The sequence below is a fragment of the Gopherus evgoodei genome, chromosome 3 (genome assembly GCF_007399415.2).
Source record: "Gopherus evgoodei ecotype Sinaloan lineage chromosome 3, rGopEvg1_v1.p, whole genome shotgun sequence".
Lineage (NCBI taxonomy): Eukaryota > Metazoa > Chordata > Testudines > Testudinidae > Gopherus > Gopherus evgoodei.
In genome coordinates this window covers 190675328-190701945 of record NC_044324.1, presented here as the reverse complement: position 1 = coordinate 190701945, position 26618 = coordinate 190675328, and the positions used below count along the sequence as shown (strand labels likewise).

The window sequence follows — 26618 nt, the reverse complement described above, 5'->3', positions numbered from 1 at the left end:
TTGACCAAAATGGACGGGGAATTTGGTAGGGCCCTAACCAAATGATATTCTTCGGTAGATAAGAGAATGAAAGGTACGGGAGAAGAAAGAAGCAGCTAACTTCTTTGTTCACAGCGATAGGCTCCTCTACACATCTGAACAGTGAGCTTGATTTCTGACATCTCAATAAGCAGGACCATATTTAAATCAGTTTCTTTATCAAAATGTAAAACATTCATTTCCTATGTCAACCCTGATTCCTCCAATGATACGATACAAAGCAAACAAATAATTTCAGAACATTCTTGTTGATAGAACCCTGAAAAGCCACAGATATCCACTTTGTGTGTGCAGATATCCACATCCATCATTTTTGCGGACTGCCAGTCGGACGTGGATACAAATGTTATATCCACACAGGGCTCTACTTGTTGGGCTACTTTCCAATCCCACTACTCTACCACCATAGAATATTAGAGTTCAAAGCGGCCTCCGGAGGTCATCTTGTCCAACCCCCTGCTCAAAGCAAGATCAACACCAACTAAATCATCCCAGCCAGGGCTTTGTCAAGCCGACCTTAAGAACCTCTAAGGAAGGAGATTCCACCACCTCCTTAGGTAACCCATTCCAGTGCTTCATCACCCTCTTAGTGAAATAGTTTCCCAATATCCAACCTAGACCTCCCCAACTGCAACTTGAGACTATTGCTTCTTGTTCTATCATCTGCCACCAGTGAGAACAGCCTAGCTCCATCCTCTTTGGAATCCCCCTTCAGGTAGTTGAAGGCTGCTATCAAATTCCCCCCTCCCCAGATACACACTTCTTCTGCAGACTAAATAATCCCAGTTCCCTCAGCCTTTCCTCACAAGTCATGTGCCCCAGCCCCCTAATTATTTTTGCTGCCCTCCACTGGATTCTCTCCAATTTGTCCACATCCTTTCTGTAGTGGGACCACCAAAACTGGACACAATACTCCAGGTCTGGCCTCACCAATGCAAACAGAAGGGAATAATCGCTTCCTTTGATCTGCTGGCAGTGCTCCTGCTAATGCAACCCAATATGCCTTTGGCCTTCTTGGCAACAAAGGCACACTGCTGACTCATTTCCAGCTTCTCGAAACGTTCTGCAGAACATCCATAATTAAACAGTAAGCACTACATAAGTCAGGCTCCCTAGATTGGTGTATTGACATGTAAACTGCAAGATTTAGACAGTTATTTTATATTAGGCACTTAGATACTTGCTTTTTATGGAAATGAAAGCCTTCATTCCAACCTTCCTTTCTCCAAAAAGGCTTCACTAAAATTAATATCTTACTGAGGACAGGATGGGGAAAAAAGGTATTTAAAATTTTTGTTTACCTGGGTTTCCAGACTACTATAATAAAGTATTTCTTAAATAACTTTATTATGCACAGGCAGGCAGAAATGTAGTCGCTTGCCTGTGTAGTAACATTGTTAATGTTCCTATTGTTAGTTAACTATTCCCATTCTCAGTCAATTCCACCCCCAGGAGCATAAAACCACCCCTCATTGTCAGACTGATGTAAAGGAGCCTTATTATAAATGACAGTAAGGGTATCCTCAGCTAGGAAGATCTGTGCGCTTTATCACTTTCTTCCTGTGCCAAAGTGGCACAATGGGTTAGATTATGGCTCAGGATTTAATTTACAGACCCATTTTTTAAAAGAAAGGACTTTGAAGGCAAATTAAACATTTACCAAGCAGTCAGTAAAACATCAGGACAATCAGAACCAAGCACTTCCCGAAGTACCCAGCCAGGTCCAGGACAAATGATTATCAAAACTATCAGAGAATCCGGTGGCACCTTATAGACTAACATATGCATCTGACGAAGTGGGTATTCACCCACGAAAGCTCATGCTCCAAAACATCTGTTAGTCTATAAGGTGCCACAGGATTCTTTCCTGCTTTTACAGATCCAGACTAACACGGCTACCCCTCTGATACTTATCAAAACTATGACTTTTATGTGTGAAAGTCTGAGCAATTTAAAATGACATTCTACTTTTTTGGGGTGGGGGGAGAAAGAGGGGGCACTATTTGATGCTCTGTAATTTAAATGAAAATCCAGAACGATAACTGGAATGCAGAGTATTAGTTATCAAATGTTTGTAACTTAACTTTCATGGGTTTAGGAAATGCTGAAGCGTTATTGTGAATTTTTTTCTGTATTGTAGTTTAAATAAATTGCAAAACAACTGAAACTGATGTGATTATATTACATTATATTGACAAATAAAATATGCAGAATTTTGAATCTTTTGGCACAGAATCCCCCAGGAGTAACATCTAATTCAAACAATAAAAATAGTTCTTGATGGAACAACAACAACAGTTGTGAAGTCTTTATCACTGAAAATTTGTATAAATTACCATGGAAATATAGACTACCTCCACTAGACTATGAACCAGGAAAAATAATACAAATGAGTTTAACATTGAATTATATAACATATTTAACTTATGAAATCGCCAACTAATACTGAGTGCTGGGGGCAGTACTGCTGAACAGCGTAAAAGCACAGAGATCGTTGCCATCATACTTAGGATTAAAATCAAGTGTCTTCAGTTTCACATTGAATACCGAACAATTCACACGCATGAAACTATGAGTTGTGAATGAGAGTTATTGACTGGAAGACAGTTTCCTGTTAAGAAAGGAAACACCTAAATGACGTTTGCCTATCCACTGAAACCTAAATATGTTCATGACAGAACAAAGAGCTGCATAACAATCCTATCAGCAGTTTTAAAAACATTTTTCGTATAACAAAACAGTGAAGTCTTTTTATTCTCCATAATTACAATAAAAAACAAGGAGCAAAGTACTGTACAGTAATTAGCCAGTTTATCATCATTTCACATATTGAAACTGCCCCACCCTAAACTCTTCAAGAGAAATCCTGAACTGGTTCTCAATAATCATACTTTTCTAGGACTCCTGGCGATTAGGTAAATACTAAAGCATCACAGAATCATAACTACAGATTCTTCAAACTCCTAGGGACAATTTAGAGAAACAGGTTTGCAAAGAAGTGGCATGGAAACACCTGTATTACTAAACAAAACACTTTAGACTTTTAGAATTGAGTTTTAATCATCTAAATTGACTTCTCCAAGAATAGTTGTGTTCCTTTGTTTTTTACTCTTTGCACTTCACTGAGTTTGTACAATTTAACAACAAACTAACCAGATTCAGATTCTGGTTTTACTTCACTAGCACAATGTTTTCATATATATATTGCAAATCCTAGAAGAGAATGTTTACATACATTTTTGTCCATAGATTTAAAAAAAATAATTTCATGAAAATGTTTCTATCAGGACTTATAAAAATTAAAAATAGTCTAGATTCAACTACTTGTCAGTGCCCTATTAACTAGAAACTCTAGTTATTTATGATATTCAAGCTTTCATCCAGTGTTGATTAAACAGACCAGAAGCAATAATCTATAAACTATGCAGGGCTCCTATTCTTTTACATTAAGGGAATGAGCTCAAATTTGTAATCACAAAGAACACGGTGACAGAAAGCAATTACCTTTGAATGATTACTGATTACTATTTGAACATACAGTGAAGTCATTCAGCTTTTAAAAGGTTAACTGGAGACTTCTGTCATAGGGGGGAGGGGACCAAAGTCTGTTTTAGTTCCTGATTTGTCAGAAACAAATCTTAAGCAAAGCCTTAAGTTTTTTTTTTAAGTTATTATACCTTAACCTTGGAAGGCTGAGAACAAAAGAGGGTCAGTATGATGTCACTTCCCACTAGTCTATTAAAGTTGTGTGAAATTTTTATCACAAATCCTAAAAGCCAGACAAAAACCTGACAGTTTCAGCAAGTTCCTGTTTTATTTTGTTTGAACCTCAAACTCAGGCGCAGAACACTGAGTGGGAAAAGAGAGAGGGAAAAAAGTTTGCTTGAATTTCTGAAATGAAGCCTGTGAATTTCATACAGTTCTACTAGCAATTAGCTTTTACCGGCTACTGAAGTGGTGGCATAAGAACCCTGTACTGAGCAATGCTAGAACAGGAAATCTCACTGAAAGTCTGCTTATTCTTCAATATTGATTGGGTATGGGCATGTTGTGGTACCTATTTAGGCTCTAAGGCTTTTTAAGACAAAGACAATTCAATTCTATTTATTTTTGTACAACATATCAAAGAAGAGGACCGGTCAAGACAATGTACACTTTAATTCAGAGTTTGGTGCTTTAAGCTAAAGTTTCATTTATTTGTTTCTGGCATACAATCAAATACTAAATGTTTAAACTGTTCCATTTATACCTTCACGAAAATACTACTGAAAGCATAACAAAATAGAAGTGCTGAGGGTCATACTAAGGATGGTCAAGTCTACTTGGATAAATTAACAGGATTTCCCACCTAAATTAAATCAGATTGGGTATCTAATTTCTGGACCAAAGTAGTTTGGATAAGTGTGGATAAGCAAACAGCTTTCAGGCACATATCCAACCCAAACACTGATACGTGTTGCTTGGGCAAACTACTGGTTTTAGAAGGAGTTGCTGTTCAAAGTTACATTTCTCAGCACATGTAATTGTTTGTTCTCTAGAATATTACAGCACAACCAAATTAATACAGGTAAAGTCACCTGACAATCATTTTAAAAAGTTAAATTCATGTGTAGCACATGCAAAAATTAAAATCAGTGATTTGTAGAGGACAGTCATAAAAGTGACTAGTTTGATTTATTTTGTGCTCGGTTGATGAAGCTTCTGTTTAGTGTTTTTTGTTTTATTTTTTAAACATTTGAAGTTCAGGTCTTGAACTTTGATTTTTGTAGCAAAAACCAACTAAAGAAAATGTATGTGACCCTGAAGCAACTTTTAGAATACAGTTACTCCTCGCTTAATGTAATAGTTATATTCCTGAAAAATGCTACTTTAAGCAAAATTATGTTAAGCAAATCCAATTTCCCCACAAGAATTAACGTAAATAAGGGAGGGTTAGGTTCCAGGGGAAAAAATTTCACCAGACAAGAGACTCTCAATCTCTATATACACATACGCACATAGTATAAGTTTTAAACAAACAGTTAAATATAGTACGCAGCAATGACGATTGTGAAGCTTGGTTGAGGTGGTGAAGTCAGAGGGTGGAAGAGGATGGGATATTTCCCAGGAAATGCCTTGCTGCTAAATGATGAACTAGCACTCAGCTGAGCCCTCAAGGGTTAACACGTTGTTGTTAATGTAGCCTCACACAGAATGTAGGGAGGAACCACAGCATAGCAGAGGGAAACAGAGACACACACCATGTGGGATGGGGGGGGGGTGGGAGAAGGGGAAGGAACAAACCATGTACCCTGACCCCACTCTAAGTACATTGCCTTTAAGTAGATCAGCAAGTTGAGACAGCAGCTGCTACCAGCAAGCTCCCTCGGTCCTGAGCTCTGTTGTGTCGTCATCCCCCCCACCCCGCTCTGTAGAGATGAGGTACAGGAGCAGGAGGGAGGGGGACACCCTGACATTAGCACACCTCTTTGCCCCCTCCCCCCGCACAGCAAGCAGGAGGCTCCTGGGAGCAGCTCCAAGGCAGAGAGCAGGAGCAGCACACAGCAGTAGGGGGAGGGACAGCTGAACTACCCGGCAATTGATAGCCTGCTGGGCGGGTGCCGCACAGGAAACTTAGGGGGGCTGCTGGTCCACCTTGGTTCCAAGCCCTCACCAGCTAGCTCCAGCGGGCTGCCCTTTCTGAAACCAGTGGACAAAGCAGGCAGCTGCCAAACAACATTATACGGGAGCACTGCGCAACTTTCAATGAGCATGTTCTCTAATTGATCAGTGATGTAACAACGAAACAACGTTAACTGGCATGTTAAGCGAGGAGTTACTGTATTAAGGATTCTTGAGAAGGGGTTTATAATGGAAGTACTCAAACAGTTTTAAGCGCTACTATGTCACCTTGTCATCAGATAAAGTGTATATCTATATTTTAAACTAGAGGCTTATTACAAAAGCCAGCAAGTCACATTCAGGTCAGTAAAATGACCGCTCATTTCACCTGCATTATTTATAGTAGCTTGTACTGTAAACCAATCAAGTCACGTTCTGACATGAATTATCAATTGATCAATCTACATGTTAGAAACTTCCCTGTAGCCATTAGGTGCACTTTCAGCATTTGTCCAAGTTCAAAAGGAGGTTAGTTTAGGTCAGAGTTTGCTAACTCCAACCTAACCAGGAATTTTTTTCCCTGGTGTAGATGCAAGCTAATACCTTTCAATCTCAACATAAAAGGCTGATCTCAAACGAAAACTGAAAGGTCCCAACTTCTTCCTCGACTGACAACTGTTCCAGAGCATTGTTACATTACCACTATGGCTAGCGGAAGTGTTAACTGTCAATACTTTGCAGGGATATATTATGTTATCCTGTCCTGAGAGAAAATTTAATAGGAAACTGCTTCACAGTATCTCCATAAAACCATTAGTGTTGCTCTGACTAGTTAAAATAACTTTGAAAGGTGTTAAAACCCACTACGCTAGGTAGCGACAAGTTTTTAAACCCTTAAATAAAACCCATTAGTTTAGAAGAGTTTTTTTTTTTAAAAAACATTTTAGTCTAGAAAAGGTCTTGAATGAATCACTAGAAGCTCAGTGGACAAGGACATTCTACCCGAACCCCTTGATTTCATCATCCAAATCTCCTTGAATGGTATAAAAATTCCAACATCGAGTAGTCAGATTAACAATAGTTTGAGGCTGCCAGAGCTGGGATTAATTTCCCTAACCAAGGTAAACTGCAGAAGCACCAAAGCAAAATTTAGGAACATCTCAGAATAATCCAGCCAGGTAACTAATGTTAAAACGCATAATCCTCTACAGTATATTTAGACTAAACTCTTCAGTGTAGGGCCATTTATGTGTTTGTACAATGCTTAGCACAATAAGGCCCAGATCCCGGATTGGGCCCCAGCGACTAAAACAATAAGACAATATGCATATAGGACTGAATATGTTTAGTGGAATCAACGTTTTTGTTCAAGAAAGCTGAGCAGAAATTATACAGTGAGATTTTTCAGAAAGATGTGGATGCACTACAGACTAAAGGAATCAGCCAAATATACCCTGTATGAGAGCTCACCAAGAAGCATGATGCAGCATCCTCTACTGTTCAGTCAGCAGAATTTTTAATTTCTCAGGATTTCAAATGTCTGCCAAACAGCAAGGACTTTCATAGGCTATTTGTATAGTTAGTAATGTTACACACTGCAATCAATATTTTGTATTAGCTCTTACTATCTTTGTACCCAGACTTAGTGATATCAATATCAGAAACACATTGCTTTGTGCTTTGCAGTCAACAGCCTCCTACATCTGCTTCCTAAGCAACTCCGCATAGGGATGGCTGAGTAGTCAGCTTCCTTTGTACAGCTGTGGTCTGTTTCCTTTATAAAGGAAACAGGACTGGGTAAAACCCAGAAATGCAAGTGTAAGGAATCCCTGCTTTCCTTGTGTTTATTAGAAGCTGCTTCAGCAAAAGGTCACATGTTCTAACAGCAGTGGCTTCAGATGCATTTTCTCCTGTGTATAAGTTATAACAAACGGAATGCATATATCTTATATTATATGTATTCCGATTGCTATTCCTCTACTCTGCTTTAACCACCAACTTATATAATTGGATGTCCATTATTCCGCACACGTAAAACTAATGCTGTGTACATCCTCAGTAACTAATGTAAATAGAATTGCATCAGCCATTTAGCTCCAAAGCATGACTGCCTTATACCACCTACAGATCTCAATTGTGGGGCAAGATTTTGCAGCCATACTAACCAAGCAGGGTCTGGATGGGTTTATACTGTTTTCCATGAGACTTACAGCATTTGATGTTGCTTAGAAATGGTGATGGCACATTAGCACGTGCACACTTTATGTTAATACCGACCCAATGACGCACTGAGGCAGTGGGCGCCAGCTGGAGGACCATGCTGGCGGTGGAACATCCGCCAAAATGCCACCGAATTTCTGTGGTGTTTCAGCGGCGACACCTCTCGATGATGTCACGCAAAAATTCAGCAGATGCTCGACCGCTGGTCAGGACGCAGGCACATTCAGATGCCCCCGTGGGTGCCATGGCGCCCGCGGGCGCCGCGTTGGGGACCCCTGCCTTAAGGTGATTGAGGGGGAGGGTACCGCTGGAGGCATCATTTGAAAAAAGAACAAAGGTTTAAGTTTTCATGGCACTTTTGCATGAAAATGAAACCAGTGGGTTACTCTCAAACCCATTCCACCTAACTTCTGCCTACAAGTCTCAGCCGAATATATCAATGTGTCTGCTTTCCTGAATAGTGTAACATTGCTGTATACTGTTAAATAATTGTAGTGTTCTACTTCACAGATGACAGCATTTCACTGGCAGTAAACCAATTCCCATATTGTATGCATATGAAGTAAAGTGCTTTGGAATCCTTCAAAAATTTTAACTTTAGCATACAGTACAATCTTGCTAATTCACATCAAGAGGGAGATAGCTTAATCTTTTGCAATCTATCAACATTTTATTTTTCAAAATATTTACTTCTAGAAAGTATACATCCAAAAATATTTATTAAATATCAATTGGTATTCTATTGTTTATCAGTGCAATTAATAGCCATTGATTTTTTTAATCATGATTAATTTTCTGTGTTAACTATGTGAGTTACCTGTGATTAATCGACAGCCCTAAATGCAGCATATACAGTGTTTTATATAAGCATGTCAAGTGATATCTGTAAGGCACCATCAGCTTTTAGGGCCATTTCAAAGTTAAAATCGGAATTTCCTGGCCTCCCTTTTTGTACTTTGCAATATAATTTTAAAATGTACATGTACACACAAACCTGCTATCAATCTGAGAACATGAAAGGATAACTTGGTTATTTTAGCATGTGTTAAAAATGTCTCTTGTCTGCCTAGAGAGAGATTACAAGATATCACAGGGCAAACAAGTTACTTCTCAAACACAGACTATGACCTTCAACTTGTACGTCTAGGAGAAAATAAAAGCTAACTGACCATTCCCACTGAGTGGGAGTGTGCCAAAAGCTCCATGAAGTACTCTAAGTATTTTGACTATTATTGATTTTACAAAGAAAGCACTCAGATACTATGGTGATGGGCTGCAGCATAAAGCCCCAAGATAGATATAAATAGTCCATTCTATGTGTGGAGAAGTATTTGATCTGCATAGTACTGATCTGCAGAGTAAACATCTATAAAAAGGTAGACAAGTCCCTCCACTCAGAAGGTAACATTCCTAATGGTGCAATCTAGATGTGCTATCCTATGTAAGTGATCACTGAGGTATCTAAATGTTCTGTTAACACAATGAAGGCATTTTCGGAACGGGCTGGGAGACCAGAGTATTCATGCTGTGTATAGTTTACTTTTAGATAAGAATCAAAGTGGCTGCTGCATTTACATAGTCTGAGGCCTGGTCTACACCACACGTTAAAACCAAATTTAACAGCGTTAAACTGAATTAACTCTGCACCCGTCCACACAACGAAGCCCTTTATGTCGATATAAAGGGCTCTTTAAACCGATTTCTGTACTCCTCCCCGACAAGGGGAGTAGCGCTGAAATCGGTATTGCCATGTTGGATTAGGGTTAGTGTAGCCGCAATTCGACGGTATTGGCCTCCGGCCGGTATCCCACAGTGCACCATTGTGACTGCTCTGGAAAGCAATCTAAACTCGGATGCACTGGCCAGGTAGACAGGAAAAGCCCCACGAACTTTTGAATTTCATTTCCTGTTTGCCCAGCGTGGAGCTCTGATCAGCATGAGTGGCGATGCAGTCCCAAATCCAAAAAGAGCTCCAGCATCGACCGTACAGGAGATACTGGATCTGATCGCTGTATGGGGAGACAAATCTGTTCTATCAGAGCTCCGTTGCAGAAGACGAAATGACAAAGCATTTGAAAAAATCTCCAGGCTATGATAGACAGAGTCCACAGCAGGGACTCAGCACAGTGCTGCGTGACAAGCGTAACAGAAAGCCAAAGAATCAAATGGACACTCATGGAGGGAGGGAGGGGGTATGAGGACTCCAGCTATTCCACAGTCCCTGCAGTCTCCGAAAAGCATTTGCATTCCTGGCTGAGCTCCCAATGCCGGAAAGGTCAAAAACATTTTACTGGGTGTTTCAGGGTGTATGTATTCAATTTACACCCTTCCCCCTGATCCTCTTGAAAGAAAAGGGAAAAAGATCATTTCTCACCTTTTTTCAATGTCACCCTATGCCTACAGCATGCTGCTGGTAGACAGGGTGCTGCAGCGCTGAACACCAGCATCCCCTTCCCGGTGGCATACGGTGCAAAATTATTGGTATCCATCGTCGTCATCAGCCGTGAGTGCTCCTGGTTGGCCTTGGTGAGGTAGGCCGGGGGCGCCCAGGTAAAAATGGGAATGACTCCCGGTCATTCCCGGCAGACAGTACAGAAGGCTTCATAACTGTCCTCATCATAGCAGCTGGAGGCTGAGCTCCATCAGCCCGCCCCCTTTCATGTCTAAAGAAGATTCCGTACTCCCTGGACTATCATAGCTGCTGGAGGCTGCCTCTCCCTCATTTTATCTCACTAAAAAGTCAGTGTTTCTTATTCCTGCATTCTTTATTACTTCATCACACAAATGGGGGGACATTGCCATGGTAGCCCAGGAGGGTTGGGGGAGGAGGGAAGCAATGGGTGGGGTTGTTGCAGGGGCACCCCCTAGAATGGCATGCACTCATCATTTCTGCAGGATCTCTGGGGCTCTGACCCGGAGCAGCTGTGCTCTCTGGTTCTCTAGTACACTTGCCCCGTATTCTAGGCAGGACTGACTTACTTTTAGACAAAACATAAAGAAGGGAATGATCCGGGGAGTCATTCCCATTTTTGTCCATGTGCCCCTGGCTGACCTCAGCGAGGCCAGCCAGGAGCATCCATGACAGCAGCAGACGGTACAGAACGACTGATAACCGTTATCGCCAATTTCCAAATGCCAACGGTGCAAAATGACTGATAACCATCATCTTATCGCCAATTTACAATGGCAGACGGTGCAATAGGGATGGTAAACATCTCTGCCACCTTGCAAAGGCAAATGAATGCTGCTGTGTAGCACTGCAGTACCGCCTCTGTCAGCAGCATCCAGTACACATACGGTGACAGTGACAAAAGGCAAAACAGGCTCCATGGTTGCCATGCTATGGCGTCTGCCAGGGTAATCCAGGGAAAAAGGGGGCGAAATGATGGTCTGCCGTTGCTTTCAAGGAGGAAGGATTGAGTGACGACATTTACCCAGAATCACCCGTGACACTGTTTTTGCCCCATCACGCATTGGGATCTCAACCCAGAATTCCAATGGGCAGGGGAGACTGCGGGAACTATGGGATAGCTACGGGATAGCTACCCACAGTGCAACGCTCCGGAAATCGAAGCTAGCCTCAGTACATGGACGCACACCACCAAATTAATGTGCTTAGTGTGGCCGCATGCACTCAACTTTATACAATCTGTTTTACAAAACCGGTTTCTGAAAAATTGGAATAATCCCATCGTGTAGACATATCCTGAGTCTCAAGTGTTCAAAACAGTAAGCCTATTGCTGCTCCACACCCCTGTAACTTGTGACTTCTGATTAAGTATAAAGGATTATAACTAGGAGGGTTCAGCTTAGTGATACATTAATCCTTCTATTAGAGAAAAAAGCCCTTTGCTCCAAGTATAACGTACCACCTAACACATTCTATATACAATTTTACATTATCCTCTTCAGAAATCTCTAGGTGCTCATCAGTCTATTTCCAATAGAAAGTTAACATTTCAACTCTGAAAAGCTGTTTCTGGTAAAGACTCGTCTTAGTTTTGCTTTGGAAAAAAAAAAAAAAAAAAAAAAGCAACCAGACTCCTATCTGTAGTGTAAGGATTTGCAGTGAAGTGATCAGATGCATATCAATATGTATGTTTACCTTTCTTCTATTCTGTTCTTGTCCGTAAGTGGCTGTTTGAGCCACTGATTAACCAGTCTTTGTCCTTGAGGAGTTTTGCACTTATTTAATAACCCAACCAATGATTGTGTACTGTTGGCATTTTCACCAGAACTCTGGAAAGAGAAAAATAGAAATGATTTAAAAAAATAAATAAAAGGTATGGCAAAAAACAACTGCAGCTTGGTAGAACATTTGAGTTTTCTAGTTTTACATTTCTGACACAATTCAATTTAGCATAATAATGGCATTGTGTGGTACTATAGGCTACAACCTTTAAACCAGGTCTGTTTAGATTATAGTACACTATCTTCAGTGTCTGGTTAGATATTAACTGCAGGCATGCTGCGTGTATCTGCACAGCTTTATATTTTTGAATGCACTATACAAAATTCAGCCAGAAGGAAATTCTCAGACACAGTTAACATGCAAAAATAGCTGATACATCTGCTTCAAAACCTCTAAGTCTCAACTTGGGTGGAGGGGTTTGTAGTATTGATCTCTTCTCTCTCACCCTCTCAAGCACACCTATAATTAAAAGCAAACCGCTTCAAATAGAAATCCAGCCTCAGGTCTGATTTCACCATCAGAGAGAGATACACTATAGTAATGGAGTGTCCAAAAGAGAGAAATGGAATTAAGCAAGGTATCATAGTTTAAAATGCTGGGAAGTAAGAACCTTATTTTTGCAGAGTACAATAGCCACAGTCAACATATTGGAGAACTTTATATTGGAGAATGTACACTACTATGAAATATCAAGCTGAGTGCAAGCAGACCCAATACTATTTTAAAATTAGTCATGCCAACTCCAATACACTATACTTATAGAACAGTTTACTTTGTTAGCAGTTATTGTTAACAGTAGACACTGGCACTTTATGTATATGAAATATTTACTTTATTGTATGTAATAGTTAAGTGTTTGTTTAAAAATACATACCTAGTCAACTGACCGACAGTAGAACATATATTTGGTTTTACATCTCTTCAAAGGTTTCCTAGCAAACTTTATTTTTCTGCACTTGCCAATCTATATTACCATTTTATGGTTCTGACAGCACGTAGAACTACAATACACCAACTGCGCTATCAATCAGAATCTTCCTGCCTCACAGAGTGATTGACTCAAATTGTAAAGTATGTAAGAACAGACTTCATAACAGATTTTTTTATTTAGATGAAACACTGGTCAAGAGAGAAAAGTCTGACATTCAAGCAGCAACGCCATGTGGCAGACGCTTTGTTCCCAGGCTGGCAACAATCCCAAGGACGCGCCTTACCCATAAGGCAACAAATGCATATGCTGTTTATTGTGCCACATCCATTGTCTTTGGAGAGCCATTTCCAGCTCATTTTACCTACTTAGACACGCCCTGTTAATCCTAGCTCAAGATGTTACATTGTAGTAATTACAGCAGAGAGAATCAGGACAAAACTTTGAGCAGCATGGGTAAAATAAAAGATCCCAAGAAAAAACTGATTGAAATTGCTCCCCTGATGCAAGTACAGAAAGAAAAAACAAAAAGCAGTGAAGTCCTTAATTTTGCTGTCTGAACCCTGTAATTACTCTGGTTCTGAAATTATATCTAATGTATCATTTACAAGTTAGAAATAGCTAAATTGTCAGAGTTATTTAAAAACATATTTTTAATCTGTAAACTGTCATATCAAAGATTCTCGTTTAGTGTGTTTAGGTCATTTTCAAATGAAATCTACTTGGTTTACAAAAAGAGAGGCGCTGAGTTTTTTGGACGAAGTGGGTATTCATCCACGAAAGCTCATGCTCCAAAACGTCTGTTAGTCTATAAGGTGCTACAGGATTCTTTGCTAAGTTTTTTGGGTGTCGCAATATTCTACAGTTGGAGTTTGGTTAACACCAACTATGATGCAAAAGACAATAGGATCCATCTTGTTCTCTGAAAGATATATTGCTCTGCAATGCTAACAGGAATAAGGAACAGCAAGTAAAACTGGCTGGAACTCAGGGTGTTTGGTTAGGGAGAAGTTGTGTTTTAGAATTTGCTTTTGTTCCAATTTGGAATTAAAGCAAAGTTACCGAAATTTTTAGGCAAAGCAGAGATCATCAAAAATTTCATTTTGGAATGACCAAAACATGGTGTGCTCCTGAAACAAAGCACGGCTACACTTGCAGATGTAAAGTGCCGGGAGTTAAACCAGCCCTCAGACACAGCAGCAGGGAAAGTGCTGCCGTGTGTTCACACTGTCAGCTGCAAGCGTAGTGGCATGGCCACATTAGCAGTTCTTGCAAAGCTACAGAGAGCAGTGCATTGTTCGTAGTTATCCCAGTGTGCAGCAAGTGGCTGCAGGGTGTTTTTCAAGTGTGTGTGGGGGGATTGGAGCCTGACAGGGAGTATGTTGCGGTGGGGGGGAATGAGACAGCATGTTTTGGGGGGCAGAGAGCGTGTCAGCATACTGTAAGTTCAGACAGTGGTGGGGTAAATCCATCAGCCCCCACCGCTCTGCCCGTGTGAGAGAGAGTGTGTGTGTCACATACACACACACGCCTCTGCAGTAGGTACATGTCACAGTAATGGTCTGCTTTCCGTCCCGCGGCAGATAAGCATGCCGGCTGTCAGAAACAGATTTTTCAAAGGGGATATCCGCATACCTGTAGCCAAGTTCAGAACCGTTATGAGAGCGGCCACTTGACTTTAAGGGATTATGGGATGCTTCCGGAGGCCAATCACAACGCAATAATCAACATGTCGTCCACACCGACACCCCAGCATTTCAGCCAGGGTGCAGTAACCTTAATGTTTCTCATGGAGGTGGATTCCAGGGGCGCTCCTGCCATGGAGTCCAGGCACTCCATGTGCCCTGCCAATGTGGACACCCCAGGAGTCAGAGCACATTAAATTATCCCAAGGCGCCCTAACTTGCAAGTTAGCCAAGCCCCTACGTGGTCATTCACTGAATCCTAGATAGAAAACTCTCAAGGATTCCACTGCAATAAGCCCTGGAGTTTTTGGGGCTGATGGGCTCCCTGCCTGAGCCTAGATTCTCAGGTCATCTGGGTTCCTGACACTGAACTGTGAGTCTGGAGGGCATAGGACCAACTGCCAGGGTCTGCTGCACAGAGGCAGCCCCATCATGCAGACTGCCTCAGGCTGGTGACCCCAGCACTTCCAATTTTCTGGGCCAGCTGGAAGCCCTGAGAATGCCTAGCCCTGGTGTAGTCTGTATAGCAGGGCTGTCCCAGGGCCACAGGTTTTGGAACCTGATTCTACTAATCAAAGCTCCCAGCTCCACTGCAGGAACCCTGGAAGCCCAGGCTTGACAACGGGAGCTCAGAAGCTCTGAGTGCCAGCCCCAGCAGGGTCCTTGGAACACCAGCAAGTTTCCAAGAGAAACCCACCTGTTTCAACAAGACTTTTGAGAAATCTGTAATAGATTTGGTGAAGCATTCCACTTCAGTGAATTTGCATTTTAAAGTCAGTCGATCTATTGTGTAAATAAGGTGTCATTTTACTAAGCTACTTTTTCATCCCCTACATTGGGGACTTTTAGGACTATATTTTGAGCTTGCTCTATGCAACAGCTCCCTTAAATAAAAGCCTATCCTAAAATGAGAATTTCCCAAAATTAGATGGGAAGAGTCATAGAATCATAGATTATTAGGGTTGGAAGGGACCTCAGGAGATCATCTAGTCCAACCCCCTGCTCAAAGAGGACCAATCTCCAAATTCCTAAATGGCCCCCTCAAGGACTGAACTCACAACTCTGGGTTAGGTCAATGCTCAAACCACTGAGCTACCCCTTCCCCGCATGTCCTCCCAATGCCACGTATCTAGTCAGAAAATTACATCTGTCCCAGTCTCCCAGACAGGAACTCGGGAAAGAGAGGAGTATAGAGTGTGCTGCTCCCAAGAACTCCTGCATAAAGCTAGAGAAGGGAATGGAGCAGAGGTTCCCCTCCCTAAACTCTTGGACATAGCAAGAGAAGGCAGCAAGAATGTTCAGGCTTCTCCTTTCTCCCTGGGCTAGCACACCTAGGTGCCAGATCTGAGTTCTTTATTCCCTGGAATCTCCAGGAGCCTCTCTTTTGTGGAGTGGAGAAGTAGTACTCTACTCCCTGGGCTTCTTCCATGGGCCCCAAATTGTATATACTTTGTAACTTGGGCCAAGGAGCACTAAGCAGAATCTGGTAAGAAAAAAAAAGTACAAGTGAAATCAGCATATACACCAGCGTTCGAACTACTTCTCTGTGGGTACAGTCAGCAAATACACCAAAGACGACATTCGGCCGTTTGTTTTTAAAAGGCTACACTGACAGCGCCCATTTAAATGTGTCAAGGTTTCGTCAGCAGAACTTTCAAAGGAATCTGTTTACTGACTGCTGTAAGCTGCACCTTGCATTACTTCCTGCTCAATAAGAGGAGCACTGTGGCAAGTCCCTTCTCCCCCCCCCCACCCATGTGGTTATAAACGAGGTACGATTCTGCATGCAAATAAACGAGACTAAGCTGCAGCCACTGGAGATGGGAACACCTTTGGCTCTGCCTACTGGGAATTCCTGTAAGGGAGGTGAGAATTAGATAAAGTCCCCCACTCTGCTTGCTTTTTTCTAGGAAGTTACACAGCATTAGATTGGCCAAACCAAAAAACAGAAACCAGAAATTAGAACCTCCGATTATGCACCATCACAACTATAAAGGATTTTCAGGGTAGTCTGTATTATGAGGCTACTATCAAGTAGCAAAGTGTATACTTTTGTGATTAAACTGGAAGCAAGTTCATTAGTTTAAATACATGTTTTTCTTACCTGGAAAAGGTTAAGCGCTCGAACAGCTGCATTATCCAGTATCATATATTGACTGAGGTCAAAGCTAGTCAATTCAAACTGTCCGAAGTTAGATTCATCCGACAAGAGCTCTAAATACTTGATAACGGCTGACAAGGATGAAACAGCAACCTAAAGTTACAAAGGTGTGTTACAGTAAAACAAAATAATTCTATCGGCCAACAGATGCTTTTATAGAATTACAAACAATATCCTAGAGTAGCTTCTCAGAGCCATGTCAACCTAAAAAAAAAATCAAAAAGCAAACAAAAATTCTGACTGACTATCTGATGAGACTTTAGCCTAAAACAAGAATTCATAATGCCCTTGGCAATTCGGGTTACACCCAGGTTCACCAAACCTGGGTTGATTTACAAAATCCAGTAAGTGTGAAGATAAAGCCTATACGTCTTAACGCATTTCCACTAGAAATCACAGAATACAAAGTATTTTAGTATATAAATACAGCATGCTCTAAATATATGTTCAAAATATTCAGAAACAAAACAAATTTAATGTGTTATGGTTGTTTGCCATCCAACAATAAAAAAAAAATAGGAAATAAAAAGTTCAGGATTAAACTTCAGCTATACTTAAGAATGAATAGCAAGTAAAGAGACTCTTTGCCTGTGCAGCTAGCTTTCAAAAGCCTAGTATCTTGAAGTAGTTAGGTAGGAGATAAAAAGGAACTTTCCCTGGCTCCCAACTCAAATCCAAGTGAGATCAAAGGAGAATGGAATATTTTTGTGAGAAACTGCTGAACACTGCATGTGCTTACACAAGTGTTTAAATCTGCATCTGTTTTCACTGAAGTACTATGGAAGAAGCTGTTACTGCTGCTCCCATGGTACCATCACACATGCTTACTCCCTGAGCCACCCAGCAACTACCCTTCTGTGTCTCTTGAGGCTGTCCAAGCAGCAGAAGTAACCACACCTTTTCCTAACACATGAACTGTGACCCTAGGAAACCCTCACCACCAACAGGCAAAGTGTTCACTGTTCTGTAACAGTAACTTTATCAGGCCTGACAAACTCACTACACTTAGCACATCACTTTTATGGTACTTATCCAGAAATGATGTCATGTAAGATTAAATGAAAGCCAGAATCACACTGATCACTAAACTTACTGTGAAACGTATGTATAGATATTATGTAAAAAGGCAGGAGGGTAACAAGGTGACTCTCAGGGCTGGGGACCCCAAGACCCATCACATCAACTCCGTAAAGTCAAAGAAGACATTAATGGAATAAGAGAACATCACTTCTCCCACTCGTAACCTATTGCAAAAAGTCTAAAACAAATTAAGTAATACATGCAGGATTTTACGCCCCACCACCCTTACCATTCCAAACCTGCATTATAATCTATTGTGCCTAGCTATGGCAGGCAAATTGGCCCTCCCATGAGATTTTTGCCTAGAAAGGTCACTGCACAACTGCCACAGCACAAAAAAACACAGGATATTCTCACATAGGCAGAGGTCAGCCATGCAGGAACTGGACTCACTGGCCCGTTCCTTTTGCTATGACTAACCTAAATGTGTAATTAAAGATTTAGGGAGCATTAAGTCATAAAAATGAGCTTTGCAATTAGTTATGAAGGCACAAGGTCTGCAGACATGCCTATTCCTTCTGAGATTGAATTCTATAGTCTAATTCCAACTCCTGGTGCCCTCTACTGCAATCACAAGCTTCCTTCTAAAACGTGACTGCTTCCTTGAGAGTAAGTAAGTGTTATGGCAAGTCAGCATGAGAGCACGTGCACTGTTAGGCAGCTATGCCCAATTCCTTAAAGAGCTTTGAATGTCACATCAGGACCTGAAAATGGGATTCTATTCTACGGGGAACCAATACAGAGAGCATTAATTTAGAAGTTAGAGCTCAGACCTCTATGATAAGTTTCAGACCATAGGAATAAGAACCTAAAACCACTTATAAACCCATGAAGAAGAGTATTATTCCACAACCACCCTAAGTACAGAAATGTAAATGCATCACAGGAAATTTAAAATTCTTTTCCATTTATGCTTTAGTAGTCCCTAGTAACAGTGGTTTTTCCTTTTAAAAGTGCCTGTTAAAGAATCAACTACAAGGTGATGTAGTTTCAGCGGTCAGGGAAAGCTTTAAAAGAATCTTACAGACTTCAAGCTTCCCTTCTAAACATCTGACATTACAAAAGCAGTGACACCAGTATAGTGAAATCAAAGTTATACACTATTGCTATAACTCATTTAAAAGTACTGTTCACATTTTAGCGGTGCTCAAATATGCCAGATATTGGACAAATAGAAAGGCAGTCTGGGTCCTGAAGAGTTTACAGTCTGATTAACAAAGTCAGACAAGAGAAAGAAAGAAATACAGTAAAAGCAGAGTGGTCAGTCAACAATTGACAGTGTTCCATTTAAAAAAAAAAGTGTATTATCAATCACTGTTCTATCTGCAGCTGCTACAAGTTACTCACCTGTTTTTCTATCTCTGGTAACGTTGCACTAGTCACTTGCTCTTCCTTTTTTGATTTTAGCAAGCGGTTGAGATCCTGCACAATATCTTTTGTTGTGAATTCAGCCTTTTTTCGGTCTGTAATCATGATTCCTCCTCTTTGAATGATCTGTTGTGCATAAATCATTTCCAGTTCTCAAGAGAGTGAGAGTGAACTACACAGAGTATTCTCAAAGACAAGTTAATTTGTATTCAATTGTTAGACTATACAGAGAGAAGATAAAGATAGATAGGATTTTACTTCAAGGGTATATCTACATTACAAAATTATGCTGACCTAAAGTATGACTCCATACAGGCACCGGAGTAATTAAATCACTTTTTACTCCTGAGGTAATTCTATGCCACTGCGCACATGCAGAATTCACGACCCCTGAAGATTTCTTTGCTTCCCCACAGAGAAATGGCTTTCTGACAGAGAAGCAAAGGGAAGCCACAAGAGCAGTCACAGGGCTGAGCATGCGAAACTCTGTCCCTCTCACTTGCTATCTTGGTGTGCCTAATGTTGAGGGGCAGGACCCTGGGGCATAGGTGCCAACTCCATGAGTACTTCGGGGCTGGAGCACCCACTCCCTGCCCTGCTCCCCTGTCCCAGCTCACCTCCATCTCCACTCCGCCTCCTCCCCTGAGCATGCCGCCGCATCCTGCTTCTCCTCCCTCCCAGCGCTTGCACCATGAAACAGCTTTTTTGCCCGGCAAGCCTGGCAGGGAGGGGGAACACTATGTACTTGGGGGAGGCGGCGGGGACGGGGTGGGGATTTGTGGAGGGGTCCAATAGGAGCAGGGAGGTGCAGAGTTAGGCCGGGGACTTTGGGGCAGGGCGGAGTCGGGGCAGGGGCATGAGCACCCACCGGAGCAGAAAAAAGTTGGCGTCTGTGCCCTGGAGTGTTTCTGGGCTGGCCTGGCCCTTCTGCTGCATCGGGGTTGGGGGGGGGGGGGGAAACAGTGCTGTAGGGTCATCTCCCACCTCTGTGCAGGCGGAGGTCTGTGCTCCCAACTGCAGAATTCCCTCAGAAGTACAGACTTTTGCATGTCCCCACTACACTCTTTGTGTTAGTGGTGCATGTCCCCACCAGGAGTGCTTACACCAATTCAACTGTCAGTGTGGGGTAACAGTGCATGTAAGCAACACAGTGTCTATACAGACACTGTGTCAACCTAAGCACTCCACCTCTCGTGCAGCTGGAATTATTAAATTGGCATAGTGGGCATTATATCAGCAGGAGTAACATTTTAAGGTAAACACTTAATATTACGTTGACATGAGCTGCCTCATGTAGATCTAACTCTAAAGCATAGACCAGCGTTAACAGTATCTTTTGTTGATTAAAACATGTAACGAACAAGTGACGTATGTATCATCCAGAATTCCTTCACATTAATTTATTAATCCCGTTCATTTCTTAGCCTTTATGGAGCTTAGTTCACAACTTATTTCAGAGATTTTTCTTCCCATTCTCAATTAAGACAAATATAAATCAGTCAGTCCACATATTCACTCCACTTACGTGTCGTAGTTTTTCCATATCCCCAGCAGTCTCTCCTCCTGGTAGCACGCATTCCTTAGGTCCAATTTGAACCAGCAGAGCTTCAAGGTTTGAGAACTGATCATTATCTGGAAACTCACAGACACCCAGCTTCCTGAGTGTAGTGTCAACATACCCAACTCCAACTACTCTTTGTCCATCAGCAGTATATAGCTTAACACCCACAACACCAATGGCAGTCGACATGTCATTATTGCCAAACAGAATTTCCTCAAACTGGGCAAGGTTACCTGGAGAACCCTATTTGAGAAAGAAAACTTAGAATGGCACAACAATTTTTTTCTAATCTCTTGCACAACAAAAACTGTCAAGATTAGTAGAACAAATTGGGGTTTTTTGCATGTCAGTGAAATCAGAGTTTTAAGACACCGCAAACTTTAAAATCAGTCTGAAATGGAAATAAAAAGCAAATATGATAATTAAGTACATTATAAGTTTGTAGCCAATAAAATCCATTCCCAGTGCAATTGGAGTCCCAGACTATATTGAAATCTGAAACTGCTGTTAAAGACAGACAACGGGGTGAGGCAATATATTTTATTGAATCAACTTCTGTTAGTGAGAGCCACATACTTTTGAATATACACAGAGTTCTTCTTCAGGTCTCAGGTCTTCTTCAAGCTCTATGTAAGCTCAAAACCTTGTACCTCACCAACAGAAGTTGGTCCAATAAAAGACATTACCTTACCCACCTTGTGTGTCTATCATCCTGGGACCAACACAGCTATAACACTGCATTCAAACTAAGAGGTTAATTTGAACTACCTTTCTAGTCTGAAATTATGTTACTCTAATCCATAAGTGTCAAAACACCCAGTCTGTATCTGTGGACCACAGGACATTCAATTTCTACACAGTTTTAGCTTTTGATTTAAAAAAATTTCCTGTCCTAATGGTTGCAAAGAAAGCCTAAATATGATTAATACAATGTTGTCTTTGGAGTATGAGGTTATAAACAGTTTGGCAGCTGTAATGTAGCGATATTTTGATGCTGTAAAACATAGTAATATTATATATTTGTACATACATGCATTTTTTTTAAAGGCACAAAGGAACAAATGAAATACACCATGCCTGTAGTACATAAAACGGACAAGGTTCTAACTTTTCAAACTATTAAGACTATACTTGCAGAAAAAAATATGAATGTAAACCTCTAACCATACAGTAAGTCAGTTGTCCTGAAGCTCCCCTTACAGCATCATATGGCACACCTGCAGTGCAGGATCCACCCACCCTGGAGCAGTGGGGAAATGCAGGGACATACAAAAAGGTGGACGACACCCCCCTTGCCCCCTCAATTATATAGCCAATTGGAGGCACTGAAAGCTTGTAAGAAAGTTTTAACTGGATGAATAGAAGTATAGTAAACATCTGCATTTTTTTCAACTTCGATCATATATGGAGATAGAAAATGGTACCTTGTATGCCAAATACCAGTCATTCTCCTTGGTAGATTTACTGCCTGCTTTGTTCTTGTAAATTTCAACTCTGTACTGACGAACCAGAAGTAGATCTCTCAGAAAAGATTCAAAGTTCATTTTACTAAGCACAACACTCTCGAGTTTCTGATTGCCTACAGGAAAAGGAAAGAGAATAAAATATCTGTAAAGTAAACATAACTATTGGTTTTCTTACATACATTTTGTAATTGTGAGCTCAGCAAAGAATAAATTTAATAACCTTTAGAGGATACAGTATTATTTTGACAAGCAAGGAAGAAGCAAGCACATAAATTCCAAGAATCAAGATAAAAACATCTCACTTAATTGTAAAGAGTATGTGGATTTCCAAGTGTTAAGAACAGATATAGATTCTGTAGAAAACTTGATTTACCTAGAAAGAAACCAAGTACATTTAAAAAATTTTCACTAATCTCTAAAATTGATCTACTTTTCCCTCAATATAGGTTTTACCCTCAGATATTCTAGTTTGTTTTTCACACTATACAATAGATTTTCTGAGCAAGGATAGCGGAAACAAGCTCTAAGACAGAGCTTTAAGATAACTTTAAGAAAAGCTCTTCAGGGGAGTTCTACCAATGGTAACTCATCTCCATCAACCAGCTCATGAAAAAGTCTATTGTCCACATTCATTCAAGGGATGGTTGTCTACTATGTAGTGACCTGAATTCTGCCTCAATCAAAGAGTTAAGAGCATTCGCATTAACTCAGAAAAACCTGCACATCACCATAAAGCCCACTAGCCTAAGGAAACAACATGTAGCTGACAACATTCTTGTTTTTACTCTTATTTAAGTCCACCAAATTTGAAGCTTTTCTCTCCTTTTTTTGTTGATAGAAATTTATCTTTATTAAATATAAGACCCACTTATCATACAGATCTTACAACTCTAGCAGGATTTTAGATGGTTGAATTCTGAATGAAGAAAACAAATAGCCATACAGGGGAGTTTCCATTTCCTCTGATTCCAGTGTAACATGCACCGTTAAGCGCTCTCTGTGCCAATGCAGGATTGCTCATACAGCATGATGTTTAGTATTTAACGTAAAACTAAAGCAGACAATTAAAATGTTATCTGCAGCACAGGATGAATGTGCGAATGAAGTTTTACACGTGACCTTCATTCAAAATAAAAGTTATACTTTAGGGCATTTTAATACTGTAGCTGATAACCAAAACGTAACTCAAGGGAGTTTAAACTTGAAACTAAAGAAGAATATAAATGCATGCATGCATGCATAATATCTTCTGGATTTGAATCTTTATAAGTTTTAGAATTTGTAATACATTGTCAAGCTCAATTAAGTCTTCACAGTGCAAATGGAAAAATCAAAGTTTAGCCATGTATTACAGAACAATGTTTTCCCCCTTAATACAAATGAGGGAAAAATTACTATCACTATTGTGACTGTGCCATTCACATTTAGTAAAATAAATGTGAACTAGTAACATTACACTGTACTTAAAGCAATTCCTGATCAAACACAATACTAAGGCCTTGTCTACAATGCAGAGTTTTGTTGGCAAAAGGCAGCTTTTGGCAATGAAACACAGGTTTACACACTGCGACGCCACATTACACACTGCGACGCCACATTCGGTGACAAAATATAATCACCAAAAGTTGTATCACCAAAATGCCAGTATAGACACCGCACTTCATTTTATTGCTGTAACTGGCCTCCAGAAGGTGTCCCACAATGCTCATCCTGACCACCCTGGTCAGCAGCTCCAACTCTGTTGCCCTACAGCCAGGTAAGCAACTGCTTGCCTCTCCTCCTTTAAAGGCCCAGGAATTTTTGAAATTCAACTTCCTGTTTGCTCCGCATGGAGAGCTCACATTGCATCTCCCCAACTGATCTTGTTCCATACAGCAAATGCTCTCTCACTTGGACCAATGCAGAGCTGCTGGATCTGCTCAGTATTTGACGAGAGAAGGCTGTGCAGTCTCAACTGCGCTCCAGCTATAGGAATTTCAACACTTACGGGCAAATTTCATGAAGCTTGGGCAAAAAGAGCTATGATTGGGACATGAGGCAGTGTAGAGCAAAGATCAAGGAGCTGAGGCACACATACCAGAAGGCAAGAGAGGCAAATCCCTGCTCCGGTGCTGCGCCTCAGACCTGCCATTTTTAATAACGAGTTGGATGCTATCTTCAGCAGTGACCCCACCTCCACCCCATGGATGAGAGGAGACCCTGGTAAGTGGTTTTGCTTTGTAAAGCGTGGAGGGGGGTTGAGGGCATTGAAATGTACAGGGCTGGCTGTGTTTCTATGTGCTGGACATTTTTCCTGTGCAGCTAAGCAGCATGGCACAACAGGGTGTCGATGCACACCGAGATTCCCTGGGAATCCTCCAGAGATCTCTAGGAAATTTTCCTGGACGTGCTCGCAAATCCTCTGCCAAAGATTCCTTGGCAGAGCTGCTTTGTTCCTTTCCCCATTGAAGGAAACTTTCCCGTATCATTCTGCAAGCACTTGCACAGGGATCAAAGCAGCACACAGGCAAGTAGCACAGGGACTGGGACGGAAGCCACAAGCATGTAGTAGATGCACCCTTGCTTCCTCTCAGGAGTGAGGTATCTGCTACACTGACCCCTTGTTTGGGGAAAAGGGTGCAAAATTTAGAATACTGTCCCTAGTCAATTGCACTGAGACCCTTTCATATTGATTTTCTCCTGATGTAATGTCCCTCGCCCTGGGGTAAACTCACCATGCTTAGAGTGTTTGCCAGCATGTGTGCTCATCAAGGGTCAGCAAGAAAGTGATTTGTGTGTTAACAGTGGTGTATTTTACTGTACTGTTTCAATGCTGTGTGTGTACTTAATCATGCTTCTGCGTATTGTTCCTTGTGCTTCTGCAGATGTGGCCTTCCACGACACCCTCTACACACGGGCAGAGCACCTCCACCAGATAAGAAAGGGCCCAAGATGGAGCAAAGAGGAGACATTCCAGGAGGTCAGATGCAGAAAACAGAGAACACGGGCAGTGGAAGGAAATCGAAAGGCAGGACAGAAAAGAATATGAGGCTTACAATAGGGATTCAGTGGAGAGGATAATAAAAGTTATGGAGAAGCAAACCAAGATGCTACAGTCCTCCATAATGCTCCAAACTGAGCAGATGCCTGCCTGCCCTCTTTGTCAGCATATTCAGAACTCTTTCCCATGCCTTCCCCTCCGGTTAATTCCTTTCTGCTGTCTGGGACTTCTTCCTTTCCCGCTCACTCCACCCCCACTGACGCTTCTTCAAATGAGAGCTGGACTTATGCACAGCTCTGAAAGTCGGCCCTCTTCTGTTACCTCCTCTCCCTCCAGCAACTGTGGGTGTAAGTGGTGCTGTATTTTTTCTGCAATAAAAGCAAAGTTTTTTGAAGAACTCTGTTTCCTGCAAATTGTGGTAACACATGGCAGCAACAAATAAACAAGCAGTTAAATCATTAGCTTACATTGAATCGTAGGCCACAAAAATCACAAGTGCTTCCTTGCAAAACTCTATTTCATTTAGCATTGAAGTCCAGAGCATAGCAACATACATTACTGATTCTCCTCTTCAAAGTGTTGCCTCAAAACCCCTCTGATTCGAATTTCCTCCTCTTGTTAGCCCCTCTAATAGCCCTGGTATCTGGCTACTCAAAAGCAACAGTCATGCATTCTCCCTCAGCAGTCCGTCTCGAGCAAACCTTCCCCCCTCACCTTCACAAATATCGTGCAACATGAAGCTATGATCATGGAAATATTATCCTCATTGAGGTGTGACTTGCCATAAAGGCATCACCAGCAAGCCTTTAATCTGTCGACACACATTCTCCGGTCATCCTGCAGCTACTGAACCTATTGTTGAATTGCTCCTTATTGCTATTTAGGGTTCCCGTGTAAGGCTTCATGAGCCATGGCATTAAGGGGTACGCCAGGTCTCCCAGAATCACTGTGGGCATTTCAACATCTCCTACTGAAATCTTCTGGTCTGGAAAGAAAGTCCTCGCTTGCAACTTTCTGTACAGGCTGGTGTTCCCAAAGATATGTGCTTCAAGCACCTTTCCAGACCACCCTGTATTGACGTCAGTGAAACGCCTGTGGTGATCCACAAGCACTTGCAACACCATGGAGAAGTACCCCTTACTATTGATGTAAACTGTCGCAAGGTTGTCCAGTGTCAAAATTGGAATGTGTGTGTCATCTATCACTCCTCCACAGTTAGGGAAACCCATTTATGCAAAGTCATCTGCGATTTCACGTGCCAAGAGTCATGGTACTTCATAGCAGGATGCGATTAATGGCCTTGCACACTTGTGTTAACGCGGCCCCAAAGGTTGACT

The 26618-nt window shown here is 41.4% G+C and overlaps 1 protein-coding gene across 2 annotated transcripts in view; it reads right to left on the bottom strand.

Moving 5' to 3' along the window:
• MSH2 (mutS homolog 2) overlaps window positions 1-26618 on the bottom strand; it is a 123787-nt gene that overhangs the window by 90788 nt on the left and 6381 nt on the right. For both annotated transcript variants that reach the window (XM_030557718.1, XM_030557717.1), the window contains exons 2-6: window positions 22260-22414; window positions 20800-21078; window positions 19254-19400; window positions 16770-16919; window positions 11966-12099 (exon numbers count right to left, since the gene is read on the bottom strand). In XM_030557718.1, the coding sequence (XP_030413578.1) occupies window positions 11966-12099; window positions 16770-16919; window positions 19254-19400; window positions 20800-21078; window positions 22260-22379 (830 nt within the window). In that variant the 5' untranslated portion in view covers window positions 22380-22414. The remainder of the gene's footprint in view (window positions 1-11965; window positions 12100-16769; window positions 16920-19253; window positions 19401-20799; window positions 21079-22259; window positions 22415-26618) is intronic.